Genomic DNA, 18,820 nt, shown 5'->3' with positions numbered 1-18,820 from the left:
AATAAAACGTTGGGTAATGTTTCTGCTTTAAGTGACAGATTACTCTCAATACAGCAAGTCTGAAGTCATTCACGTCTGCAGCTAAGTGTGCTTTAAGGAAATGAGGTCATGTTTTGGCATTAACATAGAACAAGTGAAGGTGTGCACCCCCTCCCCCTATTGGATGCTCCATTCAATCATGGCAGGAAGGATGCCAGTGGAGGGTGAGGGGAAGTGGGAAACACACACACACACACACACACACACATATCACAGCCCACCTGCCTGACCTGATTACACTCCTCCTACATAATCAAAGGTGACACAGCATCGTCACAGAGTGCGACTCCGGGTGTGTTCCTGCGCAGCATCTCCCTGGTTTGAGAGGAAATCCGTTATTTTAAAGAGAGGAGGGGGATCTCTATAATCTCGAAACAGCTCAATCCAGATCTGACTGCCAGTGACCAGAGGAGGTTGTTCTCTCTCTCTCTCTCTCTCTGTCACACACACACATTGCTACAGCCTGGCAGCATGCTCTGAAGCTGTGAGTTATGTAATAATGAACACAGAGAGCTGCAGGCCTGAGTGCACATCCTCCTATTCCCTGCACTCTTCCACCAAAGCCACCCCCCCCCACCCCCACCCCACCCGTCTCTATTATATTACTCTACATATCTGGCAAGAAAGAGCAGCAGCGAACACACAAGATGAGAGTTCACCTCCACACACCAGCTTTTGCATAAGCAGTCCCTCTGAGTGGAGGGGGGGGGGGGGGGGGGTGTCCATTTCTGATTCAGATGGGGAACTACAATAGGTGTGCAACATCGGAAAGGCACTGTAGCAGAAACTGCAGCTCAACAGGTGCAATCATTTTCCTGTGCAACATAACATAATAATGCATTTGAGCCTCCAACATCAGCACCAGTTGAATTTACAGCCGAGGCCACACTCAGTTTTCATTCAAATATATTTCATACATATATTTCTTTATATTAGAATCTAGTCCATTTGATTCATCCATCCATGCATCCATCCATCCGTGCATGCATCCATCCATCCGTGCATGCATCCATCCATCACAGGCCTCACCTCCTCCAGCACATTCACTGTGTTCCTGCAGCTCTGCAGCCGAGTGGTGAAGCTGGATGTTGTCGGGGAATTGTAATCCTCTGTTGTCTCCGAGAGAAACTCGGACACCGATATTTGATCCGGCATCCTTTGACGGGGGAAATGCCCACTGGAGGGTTTGGCGATGAAAGCTCAGAAAGACACAACCATGTAAGATTTAAAAATCGAGAGAAAGCAGGGGGAGTCTGGTGGAAGGAAGAGCCGTGCGTAAAACTATCGAGATGATTAAGACGCGTCTTCTTCTTCTTCTTCTTCTTCTTCTTCTTCTTCTTCTTCTCCGGTGACTTCTCAAATGACTTCACTGTTCCCCGGGGGCCATGGGAGGAGGGAATTAACTGAATATCTGCAGGCTGTGTCCCCTCGGTGTGTCTGCTCCTTGAGAGGATGTCTAAAAGCGGCGCATTTATAAATACTGTCACTCTGCGTCTAACTAAGCCTCGGAGGAAAAACCGCCGTGAAGAATAGCGGATGCCCTCATTATGCTCTACAGATGTTCAATACAGCCCGCCGTTTCCAGCCTCTGGTTAAAATTTATCTTAGTCCATGGTCTGCCGAGGTGGTCTCGAACTGCAGCGGGGGTTTGGTCCTCTCTTCTTCAGCCGTAGTTGGTGTTTTTTAACGCTAAACGCTGCCGCAGACACATTCACCGCCGCTCTCTCCTGCTCGGCCGCGACCAGGCTCCTCAGAGGCAGCGTCAAGCAGGGCGGGAGGGCAGACGTGACTTCCGGGCCTGGATTTCAACATAAAAGCCCAGGCAAATACCCGAGTAAGTGTCCGAGGGAAGTATGTTGTAAGAGGAGGTGGTGAATAGGTGTGGGGATTGGTGTAAGGGGTGTTCTTAAAGTTGCAATGTCTGCGTATACATTAATTAAAAAAAATAAAAATAAAAACGGTGCCCCAAAATCTCATCTTTCTTAAGGCACAAGTTTACATCACAAAAAAACATAAATTAAAAAAATAATAATTAATTTAAAAAGAAAGTGTGTATATATATATATATATATATATATATATATACACACACACACACACACATTATGTTAGTTACCCAGGATGTCCTGGTGAAATTGCAAGTATTTTAAAAATCCTATAAAACAGGGAAGAATTACAAGTTTACATCACAAAAAAAAACAAACACATAGATCTAAAAATAAATAAATAATAATAAATATATATATATATATATATATATATATATATATATATATATATATATATACACACACACACACACACACACATATTATCTTAGTTACCCAGGATGTCCTGGTGAAATCACAAGTATTTTAAAATCCTATAAAACAGAGAGAAATTCAGCCGTGTAGCCTGGTGCATATGATTGTTTTATATTTGAACATACCATAATTTATTTGTTGTATAAATACATTTGGGTTATTAATCTGAATCTGCAAAGTAACAAAGGTTATAAAATGTTTGTAGTGGATTTAAAGTTATAATTGTCCCCCTCTGAAATGCAGTGATGCAGATGTATGTAGTAGTATATAATTGAAATGCACAGTTAAGGTACAGCTTGGAGTAACTGTACTTCCACCATTGTGTGTAACACGCCTCCTTACCATTTGCACCAGAGAGGAGGCACTGCTTTATGCTGCCTGTGTATCTTGGAAGTTGAAAGGGCCAATATGTATTACTAGGAGTAACCAGTTTCAAATGTATGCATGTATGTTTTGTGAATTAAGTGTTATATAATAGCAATTCATCGGTATTTAGATTCTATTTGAGATTGAAAATAAAACTTAAGCAGCTATATAAAGTTTCTGCTTATATAGAATCAGATTGTCATCATAATGCACACAAATACTTGCTGTAGATATGTTTTTTTACGACAAAAAGCGAGAAGCTTGTCACAATAAAATTTTACCCTCTTATTTTGAAAACAAAATTATTTCCTTTATTTATATCTTTCAACGGTAACTTGACGCAAACCTCTCCCACCCACCTCGCTTGGTTGACGGGAACGGGGAGCCTTTCTGCGCATGCGTGATCTGGACTCTGACTGCAGGGAGAGCTGTTTGACTGTGGGCCTGATGCAGAAAACAACGATTCACAGAAAGACAGCAGCAGTAGTGTGTCAGTTGGTTCATTTAAAGCTAAAGTTTGCTTGATATTTGCAGTCCTGAGTATTATTTGGAGACTGTGGGCCCATCTAAATATTGTCAGTTGGAAGCAGCTGGCTTGAAAAGCTACCAAATTAAACAACTTTTCCATTGGCCCTGCAGATTTTTGCATCACGTTCCCTTAGAAAACAATTTAGAAAACAGTTTCTCAGTGTTATGTTCTTCTACTTTTACATTTGGTCCACAGTTAGCTAACCAAATGAATCATGATGCACTGTTTCTGGTCATTACTTTCAGGCATGGTTTGATAAAACAGAGCAGTTAGTTATAATGAGTTTGCACAAGTGTCGCCTACTGTCAGAGATGAGTTTATCCTCTTAATTCAGCTGACTTTGGGGGGGGGGGGGGGGTCACTTTTACAATAGGATTCCAGGGAATTGAGTGAGTGGTAATATATTACTGTCATATAGGTGTCCTGAGAAAGTATAACTCGGGTTTTGGATCTCTGAAGTTAGAGCCTCTGATGTTTCTGGCTCTGAGGAAGTGTGTGTGGTGAAGCTATTTGGCCTCTTAAACTGTTCAGTTGAATTTCTTTTAAAACCCTTTGAAATGCAATGCCTTGTTAAAGAGTAAACCAGTGTTTCCCAGCTTTTCTGGCTTGTTATCCCTTCAGATGTCTATGAGTTATTAGCACTTTCACCCCATTAGCACTTTTCCCCCCTGACACTTCTCAGATGGTCTCACTTAAGTAATTGTTCGAGGCCCAAATTGGTAAAATTATCATTTTTTTTCACCACAAAGAGAGAAAGAAAGAAAAACTGAACTTGTTTACAAAAAGTATTCAGACCCATTGTTGTGGCACTCCTCATCGTGGTGCATCCTCCTTTCTTTGATTGTCCATGAGGTGTGTCTAAAACCTGACTGGAGTCCACCTCTGCCAAATTTATCTGATTTGACAGAGTTAAAAAGGCACACACCTGTGTATACAAGATCCCATAATTCACACTGCATGTCAGGACAAAAACCAAGACATGATGTCTAAGGGACCCAGTGTAGACCTCTGTAATAAAATTGTAATGAGGCCTAGATCAGGGCAAGGGTGTAAAAGCGTTTTTTAAAGCTTTGAGTGTTCCCAGATGCAGAGTGGCCTCAATAACTATGAAATGGAAGAGGGTTGGAGTTGGCTGTGCGACCAAACTGAGTAACCAGACAAGAAGGGCCGTGGTCAGGGAGGTGACCACGACAGAAGGATGAAATCAGCCAAATACAGACAGGTCCTTTAAGAAAACCTGCTCCAGAGTGCACGCAACCTGAGACCCGGGCGACAGTTCACCTTTCAGCTTTACAACAACCTGAAGCATGCAGCCAAGACAGAGGCAGCCGTGCCCTAGAGGTGAGAGAGGCTCCCTCGACCAGCAGGAAGAAAGATTGGTGGGGGGAGGGGGGGGTGGATGAACAGCACTGACCCCTTCCTCAATGTCCAGGACGGAGGTGCCCTTTAGCAAAGCACCAGGCCCCCAACTGCTCCCTGGGCCCTGGCTGCAAGTGTGTATTCACCACTTACAGATGGGTTAATGCAGAGGTCAAATGTCCTGTGTGTGTAAAACATACTTGGACAATAAAGGATTCTTCCTCTAAAAGAGACAAAGAAGAAGTGGCTCTGGGACAAGTCTCTGACAGTCCTCCGGTGACTTTCCCGGGTCTATCCCCCTATCTATTTATAAAATCATATTTGTTAGAGCTGTTACTCAGATAACTCTCTTATGGCGTGTTATAAATGAATGATTAAATGTTTATCTACTACTTATATATGCTAAATAAATGCTAAATTATCATTGTTGTTTTCCTCAGAAAAGCCTCTGTATTTTCTGTTATACAAACCCAAGCATGAAGCTCCACCTTGTGGCCATGCTGACAACTTTTTATTATTATATTTTATTATTTATTATTATATTTATAATTATATATTTATTTTATTTACTTATTTTGTCAAGAGATTATGTTTTTTTTTAACCAGGTGTCTTTGGAGGACCCCTCTACACAATTAATAATCTAATCTGATATAATTTCAGTATTATACCTCTGGTTTGGCTTTATCATTGACCAAACCATCTAAATTAGTAATATTGTCAGGTGAGAATAATGGAGGGAAGAGGTATAGGCCAACGTTTATAGGTGTGTTTACTGTATATGGGGCCTTTGATTTTAAAAATCGCATTGAGGAAGTACCTGCCGTTACGTGTTTTATTTAGAAAATCTTAACAGGAAGTGCAATTGACGTTAGCTATATTGTCTGTGCTAGCCTTTCGCTAGCCTGTGCTGAAAAGGGGAGCTGAAGAGATAGTTTGAGATTTTAATAGAGTTCGTGTCATTTGTAACAACCAGGGCACAGGTGAGAAGGTGGATGTTGTCGCTGAGCACCTGGAGACACTTGTCATTTGTCGGAAAACAGTCTGTTGTCCTCAAACTTGCTGCGTGAAAGAAGCAACCACAGTTCAAACTGAATGGCTGAGGGCTCCTCAGGTAAATAACATGCTCTCTAAATATTTTTTTCTAACAAACAACGAACATCTTGACAACTTGAGAGGCTAAAACAAATTCTTAATATTAAGACTGAATTGAATTCGTGTGGTCGCCCACTTCAGCTTCTTTGCTAACGTTTTACACATCATGTTTATGTGGTAAGTTGCACGGCTAAGGTTAGCTAGCATGAACTTTCAGCTAATATGACCTAGCAGCTGATGCTTCTTTTATGATTCACATTAAGCTAGCTAACGGTTAGCTAGTGTTAGCATAGCATAGCTTAGCATAGCATAGCATCTCAGTGTAATCATGCTATTCGTAGCTGACGTGACAACGTGACTGAACTTTGAAGGCCAGGAGTTGTGTAACTAGTGACTGTAATACCAGTGTTTGTTTTAATAGAGTTTTTATGTAAAATCTGTGTATTGATGATTATTTAATGATTATTGGTTGCTTAATAGTTAGAGTATAATTGCTGGCTACAAAATAATCTAAATATGAGTGGCCCTTAAAGCAGGATTATTTCTATTAAAATTTGTAGCTAATCGTTTCCAGTTTTGAGAACATAAACCATTTTTAATGTTAATAAAATCATTAATATTGTCATATTTTTGATGTTGCTCATGCTAGATAAGACCAGAGGACATGTATCTGAGCTCTGGTGACTTTGTATGGGTGTTTGTTATGTTTAACCTGGTGTTTATGTGCTTATTTATTTATATATTATGTATATTTATTATTTATATAATTATTTCATAGTTCTTGTCTTCACAATTCATTTGTAAATATGCACTTTGTCTTTACCTCTCAGATTAACCTATTTAGCTTGTTTTATTTATTTATTTATTTATTTATTAATTGTTTATATTTTTCCAATTTATTTTCTATGTTGCTGCTATGACACATGAATTTCCCTTGGGATAAATAATAATATGTATCTCTCTATCTATCATGATCTGACATAGTAACTGATAGATGAATTAGTATTGAGAATAACCATTAGGGATTACTAATAAGTTGGTGGTTGATATATCCACCAATATTAACTCTCTGCAGATATGTCACCTGACAAATGGTTAGAAATTGAAATACTGAAATGCCAAATGTATGTTTTGAAACTGTGTCTCCAATCTGTAGTTTGTCTGCCAGAGAGCAGTGATGTTTTGAAGTTTATTTTTCAGCTGTATAATGTCCTCGCCCCCCCACCCCCACCAAAACAAACAAACAAACAAACAAACTCTTAAGTACTATATATTTGCTCTAGCTGTATTTGGTTGTGATTGTTGATCACAGAGCCTCAGGCTTTTAACACTGTCACTTTTTTCCATTTGCAGACCCCCCTGACCTCAATCCAAATGGGACATCACATGAAAAACCACATCAGCACAAATCCAGAAGGGCTCGACCCAGACACAACAATGACAGAAATCTGAGTAGTAATAGTTCTGATCCTTCTCAACAACATGGACACTTTCATCAGGGCTTTAACCCCCCATTTAGCCATAATAATTCAAATTATGCAGAGCATCAGCATCCTCCCCACCAAGGAGAGGATGGAGCAAGAAGGCGAGGCAGAGGTAGAGGAAGGAGAGAAGGGAATAGAAGTGCAAATGGGAATTTTGGTGGCTCCAGCTCCTGGTGGCAAAGACCTGGAAGTGACCTGCACAGTGGCAGCAACAGGGGTGCTGGCCACCACTCAGGTGCACATCCCATGGATGGACCTGATAGACCGAACTGGCGAAGAGATGATGTGAGTAGAAATTTGGAACAAACCAATGAAGACCAGGACGCCTGGGCAAAAAAACCCAGGAAGTTTAACCAAGAGCAGAGGAGAAGAGAACAAAAGAAGGGCACCCACTTAAAGGAGAACAACACTTCAGCAGAGCATCAGAGGTCAGATGACACCAAAGGAGAAAATCACTTTTCAGAAAACAGAGAGAGAGCTCACAGGAGCAGGGCAGGTCCAGACTCTCAATATGATGATCATCAGAGGAAACACTCTGAGGTGAAGCGACGGCAAGGGCCAATCAAACCGCCCAAACCACCATCTCAAGAGGAGACGGGCTCAGAGAGGGGAGCCAGTAGCCAAGACCACTCAGACCACAGCAGATCATCTCAGGATCCAAACAGTAAAGCTGGGGGAGGTTCGGCAAGACACGCACCCCTCCAGGCCAGAGGGGGGAGACGAACACACCATCAAAACCACAGACCTGCTCAGAGGAACTGGGACAGGATGCCAGAGAGCAAGGAGACACAGACAGGTTAGACTGAAAGTCCCTGTGAGGTTTTGTGTAGAGACAAAATCGCTGGTAATAATTAGAAAAAAAGACCAACTGTCCACCTGTCACGGTAAATCTATAATCCATTGCTGCAGTTAATTGTATCTGCCTATCTGCCTAATCACTTGAACCCCAGGGCTCCTGAGTTTGCTCTTGATGTTCTCATTGAATAGTTCAGTTTAATAGAAATCAGTGCTGTCACGCTGGTTGACAGTGTCACATATTTTCTATTCAGTTAAGAGCTTGTTCCAGCTCAGTTTTTTTTCAAGTGAAACACGTAGCTTCACTATTATAATTATAAATCTGTTATATCATAAATCTGTAGATGGCTTGCACATCACTGTATACACACCACCCTGTAATTTAGCACAATATATCTTTAGAAACGCTGGATAAAGGTTGATGGGTGTGAACGGGGCTTATCGGAACATGATCTTTCTCAGATGGAGCTGCCAAAAAGGGTCTGTTAGGTTAAAGAGGTTAACTGTGGGTTATTTGTCTGAGGCTCTGCTGTCTTCTGAACCTCCGATCTCTTCCCCCCGCAGGATGTCTGATTGAGCAGCTCTCCGAAGAGAAGTACGAGTGCATGGTGTGCTGTGATATCATCCGGCTCATGGCCCCGGTGTGGAACTGCCAGAGCTGCTTCCACGTCTTCCACCTGAACTGCATCAAGAAGTGGGCTCGATCTCCAGCCTCTCAGGCTGATGGTATGACCTTTTACATCTGGGTGTTGACTCGCTACTCTCTGACCAGTTTGTGCAGCGCTGACCTCGACTGTGGTCAGTGTGGACTTCTCTGGAGGGCTCGAAACAATAGGTCTGCATAGTATAATACACTGTAATGCTATGTAGACAGCATTGGGTACATCTGTCGTACAAAGGTGGTCATTGTTGCCCTGTAAACAAAACATTGCACTGGCATTCCTGCTGCTTCAACACTGTGTTCTGCTGCATAACATTAAACTACATGTTACATTTAAATCAATTTTATATTTATGTTTAAAATGATGCTGTTTTTCAGATTCAGCTGAAGGTTGGCGTTGTCCAGCCTGCCAGCATGTTGCACTGAAACACCCGACTTCCTACACCTGCTTCTGTGGTGAGAGACAGTTTAATTCATCTTGAAACAGAAAGCTCTTTGTCGGGTTAGATTGTTTAATCAAAATGTAACCATGTACTATTTGTTTCACTAAGTCTTCCCTGTAAGATTCCTATGATCTATCAAGCCTGTCACTGAAACTAGGTAACACAAGACCATCGTTAATTTTATTCCACATTTGACTGGCAGGTAAAGTGACAAACCCAGAGTGGCAGCGCAGTGAGATTCCCCACAGCTGTGGTGACATGTGTGGAAAGAAAAGAAGTGGAGTGGATTGCAACCACCCCTGTAACATGTGAGCCTGAAAAAATCACAAGAGTATCATGTTTCTGTGTTTTCATTTGAGTAATGCTGGAGCTTTTAGAAGAGGACCTGTTTTTTTCAGATGTCAAAGGCTGATTAATAAAACACCACGATGTGTTGCCACTTAAGTCATTTTGAAAGTGAAGCTGCAGTTTTGAGGTGATATGTGTGAGAAATTGTTATAATATCTGATTGTATTGTTTGTGAGAATCTTTAGGTTCATCTACTAGTTCTATTTAAAAAAAAAACAAAAAAAAAACTGTAAACATGTTTAAAAAATGATTTTTTTTTTTTTATCCCCTAGATAAGAATTTTGTACAAATTCGACATGACTTGTTTAATAGATCTACATGAAAACATACATATATATGTTTTTAAAATTTACTGCTGCTTTAATTATCATTAGCCATAAACACAGGTTTACAGGAGAGGGATATTTGTGTTAATCAATACTTTATTTTTTATTCTTCAGCTTATGTCACCCTGGACCTTGTCCACAATGTCCCGCCTTTGTAACAAAATCCTGCATATGTGGGAAGACCAGGTATTTAACCTCTGTGTGTGTATTTGCATGTGTGTATTTTTCCACTCCCTTTAATGTCTCCCTGTTAGACAAATATCTCCCTGTTTTGACACCTTAATAATAACTGAACCATCTCTTTCTAGTCAACCAATGCGCTGCGGCCAGGCTGCAGTGCTCCAGTGTGACAAAGTGTGTGGTGCTGTGCTCAACTGTGCCATACATACCTGCACACAGGTGTGCCACAGTGGGGCATGTCAGCCCTGCCAGCTGCAGGTTCAGCAGGGTGAGTCTCACTTTGACAGAATCACCTTGTGCCTGATAAAATGAATCCTGCAGTGGCCTGTCTGTCTCAGCAGCTGTCAGTTATTTTAAGAATAAAAAAAAAAAAAAAAAAAGAATCTACGATTCAAATCAACTGATGACAACCTCTTAAACTGATTTTATTTTCTGCAGTTTGCTACTGTGGAGTTACAACTCGTAAAGTTCTGTGTGGAACCGATGAAGGATTTGATGGATCGGGACATTTCTCCTGTCAGAAAACATGTGGGAAGTGAGTATGAGCGCAGCACTAATGATGTCCATCATCCTTTGATACTAAAGTTCTCATTTCATTTGTCAGTTAATAACCTCACGTGGTGTATTGTTACTCTTTGTCTGTGCAGGATGTTGGACTGTGAAGCTCACCGATGCCAGCAGCTGTGCCACCGCGGCCCATGCCAGCCGTGCCCACGCTCCCCGACCCTGGTGAAGACTTGTCCCTGCGGACAGACGCCACTGGCCAAACTCCTAGAACTGGGCTACTCAGAACGACAAAGCTGCTCCGATGCCATCCCTTCATGTGGAAAGACGTGCAACAAACCCCTGGCCTGTGGCTCCAGTGGTAAGACAAAGGGACAAAGTGTCTCAAGTTTTATGTTGTTTAAAAGATGGTCACTGTCTCACTGGCACATTCAGTCCCTGATACTTTTAACATGTCCTAATAAAGGATCAGTTCAGTCAGTTCAAAGAGAAACCATCAAATGTCATGATGTCAATTTAAAGACTTTAAAGAGTTCTTTTCCATCGTTTCCTGTTAAGGTTTTCAGCTTATAAATTCTCTACATCTTTTACAGCACCCGTCACACTGTGATGTGTCTCTGTTTGTCATTTGCTCTGTATGTCTTAAGTTGTATGAACATGTAATCCTATATTCCTATATGTGTATTTTTCTAAACGTTACTTCCCTGTGTAACATCTCTCTATTTTTCATCAGTGTTTTTAAATTCTGAAACAAACTCCTGCTCAGTGGTCTTAAGTATTCTGTGTGTCCAAACAGGATGTACATTATCTTGATCTGACAGGCAGTGTTTTTGCAGTTTGCGTGTTAATGAACTTGTATTTTTTTTTTTTTTTTTTTTCAGACACCATCCATCTGTGTGAGAATCTGTGCCATGAGGGCAGCTGTGGGCCCTGCTCACTGACCTCTACTGTCAGATGCAGATGTGGCTCCAAGACCAAGGTGGTCAGAAACACCAGCAGAACATCTGTTTGTTTTATTGGTGTCATTTGTTTTGTTTTGTGTGTGAAAGAATGTGGAAAGAATTCTGTTGGGAAAAAAGTGTCAGATTTTTCATTACTAAAGACTAAAAGCATTCATCATGTAGACAACTGTGATGCTGGAGGCTGTGTGGTGAGAAAAATCCAGATCACAGTTGTGTAGTTTGGGAATGTTTGACATTAAAAAAAGTTTTGGGATGATGGAGGACTAGAGCTGACAGTGATACTAGGCTATGAATTACCCAGGATATGATTTTGACACCAGTTTTAGTTTTTGCTCTGTAGCAATTATTTGAAAAGCATTTAATTTAAATGAATAAAAATGTCTTTGTTTTCCAGGAGGTCCCATGTGCAACAATCCAGAAGGAGGGTGAGATTTAAGCTCATTCAGACGAACTTAAACCAACGTGAGATCACCTCGGCCTCCCTGACACACTTTCATTTCTGACTCTTTCTGTTCCAGACGAGCTGGTCTTCACCTGCGAGAGGCGCTGCAACAAGAAGCGCTCCTGTGGCCGACACAAGTGTGGCGAGCTGTGTTGTGTGGTGAGTATAGTCTTAAAATCAAGCGCATCTCGTGCAGTGCTGAATAAACTGATGGTGAAAGTGAAGACCCCACCAGTGTTTTTTTTTTTTTTTTAACTACTGAAAATGTGGAAAAACAAGAACTATTCAGCTCTGTCCCAAAACAACATCTGTGCTTTATTTCTACTAAATGCACTGCAGTCTTGTTTAATTTGACTGGAGTCAAACTAGTTGTGTCACTTTTAATAGAAATATGAGAGTTCCATTATTTTTATGTGAAAGTTTTTTGGAATACATTCTGGTTGTTTTAGGATTTTCTCCTTTAGAGCAGTCAGGAATACCACTGCCTTCCTCTGTTTTCTCTGTTCACAGAGCAGGAATTTCAGAACTAACTGCACCTTGTTTGATTTCATATAAGAGCCAGACTGTAGCCAGTGAGGTGTAGGTGACACCGACGTTAAATTTCAGCACATCTAATAAGAGTGTTGAAAGTGTATTCAATGTCTGTGCAAATCGTCTGGTTATATATGAGGTGGTGTCACTGGTTTCTGTCTGTGTCCATGCAGATTGTGGAGCACAAGTGCTCCCTGATCTGTGGCTACAAGCTCAACTGTGGGCTCCACCGCTGCCAGGAGCCTTGTCACCGTGGAAACTGTGAACCCTGCTGGCAGTCCAGTGAGTCCTGCAGTTGTTTTACCCAGTCCAACAGGATTTATGAGCCATATGGTTATTCTGTTATTCAAACAGAACAACTAATTTGAGGTTTTTTACATCATCTTTTGTTTGGTTTTTCCCTCCTTTGTGGTTTTATGTTTGGCATTAATATGTCATGATGTAGCGACACAGCTGACATCCATTGTGCCATGATTCCCTCTGTTTGTAGGTTTTGATGAGCTGACGTGTCACTGTGGGCTCACTGTGTTGTACCCACCCATCCCCTGTGGAACCAAACCACCTGAGTGCAAAAACCTGTGTACAAGACGACATGAGTGTGACCACCCAGGTAAGATAAAACAACAAGTGTTCACACTGTTGTTATAAACTGAGAATAAGTTAATAAATAAAGTTAATCTTTGTGTCTTCTTAACATTTGCCTTTCATTTAGTGTTTCACAACTGCCACAGTGAAGAGAAGTGCCCTCCCTGCACATACCTCACTCAGAAGTGGTGCATGGGGAAGCACGAGGTAAGTTCCCCTGCAAGGATCATTTGTATCACTTGTTCTCTTTTTTGTTTTTCATCCTTGTGAGTTAAGTCGCACTGTTCTCTTCACAGCAACGCAGCAACATCCCATGTCATCTGCAAGACATTTCTTGCGGCCTGGCTTGCAATAAATTGCTGCCATGTGAAATGCACCGCTGCAGACGGATTTGCCACCGGGGTGATTGCTTGGCAGAAGGCAGCTGCCAGCAGCCCTGCATCCTGCTGCGTCCAGACTGTGGCCACCCGTGCTCTGTCCCCTGTCATAAAGGCAGCAGCTGCCCACGCACCACCTGCACTGCCAAGGTACAAAACACTGCCACAGAGAACAGCTGGACTTCCATTGGGTTACAAAGTTTGTGCAGATGGTCTTTGTTACATCGAGGCCTGGAATTGAGGCATATTTTCCCATCATCAAACATTTCTCCTCTGTATAATAACTTATTACTCTGGTGAAAACGTTTTTCAGTGAATAAATCCAGTCTTATGAATGTGTCATATCTCCTTAATGATTTGAAGGTTATGTTCAACAGCCCAGCTGTGTATTCTCTCTGTTTCTTTTTAGCTACATGGAGGCTACTAGCAGCTGATGACAGCTGCTGTAATAGTGTGTAACTGCCATAAACAGTTAAGTTGGATGAAATAAAAACATGTTGGTGGCAGTCTTCCAAACTCCAGAGCTCAGCAAACAATGAGACCTTTCAAAGCAGCAGCAGTTCCTCACATGAGCAGTGTCAAACTTTCAAAAAGCAACACATGTGTCTGCTTAGAAAAACCATTTGCACCAAGCTGAAGCCAAATCCCTCATGTTTTTGACACTTCTCGTTTAGTCTGATTTTTTTAAATACTTCTCACAGGTAGCTCTACAGTGTGATTGTGGTCGAAGAAAGGAAACGGTCATCTGCACAGAAGCAGCCAGTTCATATCAGAGGTCAGTTCGACTGTTTCTGTATTAAGCTGTTTGGATTTTGAATACGAGGTGGTTGAAATATCCGTCACTCTCTGTACCGCAGGTATGCAGCCATTGCCATGGCCAGTAAACTGTCTGACATGCAGCTTGGCGACTCCATGGACATTGGTCCGTTCCTCACTAAGAAGGAGCTGAAACAAACCAGGTAGAGTGATGTTGTGTGAAAGAGATTGTGATGCTTAATTGTTTCAAGAGTCACACACAATGAGCCAAGCAATAACTCATTAGAGGCCGTCTGTAGAAATGGATTTCCTGATCACCATGACCAAAGACTTGTTGTTTCTGCATTAATATTTAAATCAATTGATCAGAGGTTTGCAGTTAATGGGTTACATCAGCTTCAGGCTTGACTCAGCCCTCAGGACGATCTGTTTTCTAAGAGGTTTTTATTTTAGCAGACAAATAAAGTGTGAACTGCACCAATCCTAATATTCTGATGCAGACCCTGAGTAAATGTTTGTCCAAATGTTTTTCAGGCTTGAATGTGACCAAGACTGCGCTACTTTGGAGAGAAACAGGCGCTTGGCTGAGGCGTTACAGATAGACTCCTCTTCTGACCCCTTCAACGTCCGCTCCACCTCCGTGTACAGCGACAGCCTCAAAGAAGATGCCAGGTCTGTCTTTGATGCTTTTATTTTCTGTGCTGTTCGTCCTCACGGGGAAGAAAATGCAGATGAACCAGTTGACTAAAAAAAACTCCTTTCAACTTTCTGTTTTCCTTTTATTTCTTTCAGAAAAGATCTGAAATTTGTCACAGAGGTAGAAGAGGAGATCAAGAATCTTGTTGAACTGGTTAATAAGGTGAGACGATAAAGTGAATCCTGTATGACCTGTGATATGATGCTCCCTCTGGTGGCTGCATTTACAGCCCACTGCTCTTAGACAGCTGAGGTAAAACTGATTAAATACCTCTGCTTGCACTGTAGTTAATGTTGCATCATCAGAACTTCAGAACCATCAGATAAAGCAAAACATACCCCACACTGAGATTCACAAAGAAAGTGCGATAAACTCGTTATGAGCACCAAATAAATAGGATGAAAGGTTTTCAAGCAAATTTTATTGATAGACCCTGAACCCTCCACTGCCTAACTGAGGTATCACTTCCTTTCTTACTTCTGACATTAATGCCTGACTCTAAACCCACAGCTTACCTCATCGTCATTTTATTTTCTGACCCAGTTGTTGTATATTCAGCTATTTTTGAGCTTGGTCAATTCTCCAGTGGACCTCCGACATGTAACCGTCTGTGGTTGCCTGCAGATTTCTGACAGTGCAGTGAAGCCTCTTTAGTAACTGTTTCTAAGCCAGGCTAAATTAGTAGGTACCTCATGGGGCAGCTAGAAAAACAGTCTTCGTGTTCTTTCTCCAGCTTTGTTCGATGCATTGAGGCAATCAGGAGTGAAGCTGCCAAGGTCACTGCTTTGGCTTCTTTGCCAAATGCAAAAGATTGTTTATCACCTCCTGAATATTTGTTTGGAATGTTGAATCATGAGTGCAAAGCTTTGCTGTCTTGGAGTCTGCTTATGAAAGGTTTTCTTATTTTCTCAGGTCTTGAATTTGCTGCAAACCGTGCTGCTGTTACTGATTTCATTTTCTACCCTTGGTGTTTTTGTTGGGGTTTCTACATACCCAAAAACGAGCTTATTAAATCTTCTCCATCAAAATTTTGCTGTAATACTTTCTTATTAGATTCTGGCAAAGAAGGTGGGCCATTTTTATGGCAGCTGTTGGTTTCCAACTTTTTCCTTTGTTAGCATACTACTATAAAAAGTCAGGTTAGACATGCTCAGTGACCCTGTCTACAGAAATTAGGCCACACATACACAACATACCCAAAAACACTCCACAAGCATCCCCACTTGTGGAAAGGCTCTCCACAAGATTTTGGATGATGGCTGCAGCGATCAGCTCCCATTCAGCCACAAGTGAGGTTGGACATTGATTTTGGGTGATGAGGCCCAGCACGTGGTCTCCGTTCCAGCTCATCCTGAAGGTGTTGGATGGGGTTGAGATCAGGGCAGACGGGTTCTTCCACAGCAAACTGGGAAAACTATTCCTTTATGGCCCTAGCTTTGAGAAAAGGGGCTTTCTCCAAGCTGTTGCCACAAAGTTGGAAGCAAACTTTAGTCTAAAATGTCCTTGTATGTTGTTGCATTAAGATTTCCCCTAATAGGGTTTGAGGGGCTCATAACAGACCTAAAGTACGTGCACAACTTACTGGCAAAATTAAAGAAAAAAAAAAAACATTAGTGAAACAGCCTGTAGTTATACAAACATTCATGTTGTTTTTTTAAAATCATTTTCTATCCCGTTTGCCTCTGTATATGTGGTTTGGAGGGAAAAGACCGACGACTAACTGCGCAGATTACAGCAGTGGATCCCAACCTTCCTGGCTTGTGAACCCTTAAAACAAAGCTATGCCTAATTTCTACCTGTCATTACTGGTTGCGGGTCTATAAATATATATCCATTTATTCATTTGAATGCTTTTTAGAGATTGAAAAAAGAAAAACATCATTTATTTCACAAGAAAAGAGCAACAGTCTGCTCAAATAAATCAGATTTTGTGTAACAAACAATCAGATTTGCTGGGAACCACTGGATTAGAGAATAAATTTTAGATGTAGCTCATAGAAAAACAATAAAAACATGGACATTTTACATCAGCATACTTTAACATGACATCTGTTGATTTGCTGGGTTAATTTCTGGCGGTTTAGCTCACCATGACACCTGACGTTTACCATTAGAATTGCAACAGTATGAACTCCACATGTAAATGTCTGTGGACAGCAGAGGGATGCAGGTCAGTGAGGGCTGGAAATGCTTCTCGGTATCAATCCCTAATGCAAATGCATTACTGATGCCCGCAGGGAAAACAGCCAAAGAGAAGCCACTGTTTCCCTCCCATGAACAGAGAACACCGGAAGATCATCCACGAGCTGGCCGAGGTCTACGCCGTGGAGAGCGTGAGCTACGACAGCGAGCCCAAACGCAATGTGGTCATCACAGCCTACAAGTACGACCTTTTACCAAATATAGAATAAAAAAAAGTGTTGATTGTGGATTTGAGGATGTGCCTGTGTATCTCTTGATTGTGTCCAGGGGGAAGTCGGCCTGTCCAAACTCAACCCTGACATCACTGATAGAGAGAGAGACAGCTGCGAGAGCCCCGCCTCCCATCGCTCATATCAAACAGCACAGTAGCAAGTGAGTCTTCCTCCATGTTTAAAGACATCATTTGGTAACCAGAGGAGTAAGAGGAGTGTCCTTAAGAACCACACTGTACTCTTACCTCCTCAATCATTCAAAGTTTCTCTGGATAAAGAAGAATTAATAACTTACATGCTGCTGCCTTCTGTTGACTCATTTTCTTCTCATTTCTCCTCCAGGGCTGCCAGTGGGAGCTCCTGGTCAAAGATGGTTAAAGAAGAACCTGTGATAGATTATTTTGATGTCCAGGACTAATGTGAGGCCAGAAATAAAAGAGGAAACCTCAGGATCTGCTTAGAGGCATCACTGTCCATCTGCCAAAAACTCTCCATAACCTTTCTCATTTGTGTTCATCGAGATCAATAAGAATTCCACTAATCAAATAAAATCATGTTGGAGAATATCTCAAAAGATGTCACTGCCTTGTAGGAAAACCCCTCACTTGGTAAATCTGGGGGGCTGGAGTGCTGAGTGAAGTCTTCCTCATGAATTTAGACATTAAAGTTGATTTTAAACTTGCTCGGATCCTGAAGATGGAACATTTTGAAAAGCTCGTGAGTGTTGTCTTTGCCTCCCTCATCTGCAGCCGCTCCCTCATCGAAGCCAGTTTAATAAAAAGTGAATTCTTCCTTGTTTAAAGGACACAATGCTTGATATCCATTTAATGCATCAGCTTCAAAATCTAATCACTCTTCATAAAAAAAATGCTCAGATCTCAACAGTAGACGCTTCCCCAGATTGAGCTCTCTTGTTTGAGATTCTGCAACCATATGCCAAGCAATTTTTCAGCCATGGGGTATCTTATTTTTTTCCTGCTGGTGTTGAGCCAAGGCTTCAGTAGTAAACCTCTGCTGATTGAGTTTCTGGGTAGGTAGGAGTGGGCTGCACTGCGGGAAAAAAAAGCTTTGTTTGAAACACAGCAATGACCCAGATGTGGTGCTGCATTTTCTGAAAACTCTACGTTAGTCAAACAAGGAATTTTAAGGTCAGACTCAGCAGATGGGGGATTCACTTCTTGCTCGAGGACACTTGAACTTGGGAGGATGTTGGTCAGTTTGACAGTCCTGACAGTTTTTCTCAAGTTGATGGACCATTTGAGTCAGGTTAGGAGAGAGTTAGATGACAGCTCAGACTTGAGTCGCTTAGCTACACGGCATAAAAGCAGCATATTTTATTCATATGTGGCTCAGTTTTTCCTCTTATATTTGTCTTTTTATTAAGTCAGAGGCAACGGTCCTCTACATGCTGAAGTATTTCAACAGACTTTGTTTGATGGCAACAAGTAGAGCCCGTTCCTGTGTTTTATTTTTCTGCAGTTTATATGCACTATTCAAGAAAATTGTGAATTTGAACTGGATGAACTTTGCAGCTGGTAGTGTACTGAAAGACACTGCAGACAATACAGATGCAGACAGATAGAGCTGCAATGATAAATTGATAAATTCATCAGTCGATCAACAAAA

General features: G+C 41.6%; 2 protein-coding genes across 8 annotated transcripts in view; one reads left to right on the top strand and one right to left on the bottom strand.

The window, feature by feature from the left end:
- Positions 1–1,783, bottom strand: part of asap1b (ArfGAP with SH3 domain, ankyrin repeat and PH domain 1b) — a 57,495-nt gene extending 55,712 nt beyond the window's left edge. For 5 of the 7 annotated variants that reach the window (XM_071484886.1, XM_071484884.1, XM_071484888.1 and 2 more), the window contains exon 1: positions 1,069–1,771. In XM_071484886.1, the coding sequence (XP_071340987.1) occupies positions 1,069–1,194 (126 nt within the window). In that variant the 5' untranslated portion in view covers positions 1,195–1,771. Of the gene's footprint in view, positions 1–1,068 lie in introns of all 7 variants that reach the window. The other 2 variants (XM_071484885.1, XM_071484887.1) reach the window with 2 other exon arrangements.
- A 3,679-nt stretch (positions 1,784–5,462) lies between these two features.
- On the top strand, positions 5,463–17,876 carry nfx1 (nuclear transcription factor, X-box binding 1). Its single transcript, XM_071484873.1, has 23 exons — positions 5,463–5,708; positions 7,043–7,969; positions 8,533–8,694; positions 9,008–9,085; positions 9,275–9,380; positions 9,861–9,932; positions 10,055–10,194; positions 10,365–10,461; positions 10,574–10,791; positions 11,312–11,409; positions 11,787–11,817; positions 11,911–11,993; positions 12,539–12,647; positions 12,856–12,975; positions 13,078–13,157; positions 13,247–13,477; positions 14,029–14,102; positions 14,185–14,286; positions 14,618–14,755; positions 14,876–14,942; positions 17,018–17,163; positions 17,250–17,354; positions 17,537–17,876. The coding sequence occupies exons 1-23, from the start codon at positions 5,690–5,692 to the stop codon at positions 17,610–17,612; spliced, it is 3,279 nt and encodes a 1,092-aa protein (XP_071340974.1). The 5' UTR covers positions 5,463–5,689; the 3' UTR covers positions 17,613–17,876.
- The last annotated feature ends 944 nt before the right edge of the window (positions 17,877–18,820 follow it).

The sequence above is a fragment of the Trachinotus anak genome, unplaced genomic scaffold, assembly GCF_046630095.1.
Source record: "Trachinotus anak isolate AG129_WGS33_773 ecotype Australia unplaced genomic scaffold, CSIRO_AGI_Tana_v1 ptg000009l, whole genome shotgun sequence".
Classification (NCBI taxonomy): domain Eukaryota; kingdom Metazoa; phylum Chordata; class Actinopteri; order Carangiformes; family Carangidae; genus Trachinotus; species Trachinotus anak.
This window is presented reverse-complemented; position numbering and strand designations above follow the sequence as displayed.

Coding starts and splice junctions, on each gene's coding strand:
- nfx1 (XM_071484873.1), top strand. Junction 11,818..11,910: donor TGCAACAATCCAGAAGGAGG/GTGAGATTTAAG, acceptor TTTCTGTTCCAG/ACGAGCTGGTCTTCACCTGC. Junction 13,478..14,028: donor GCACCACCTGCACTGCCAAG/GTACAAAACACT, acceptor TACTTCTCACAG/GTAGCTCTACAGTGTGATTG.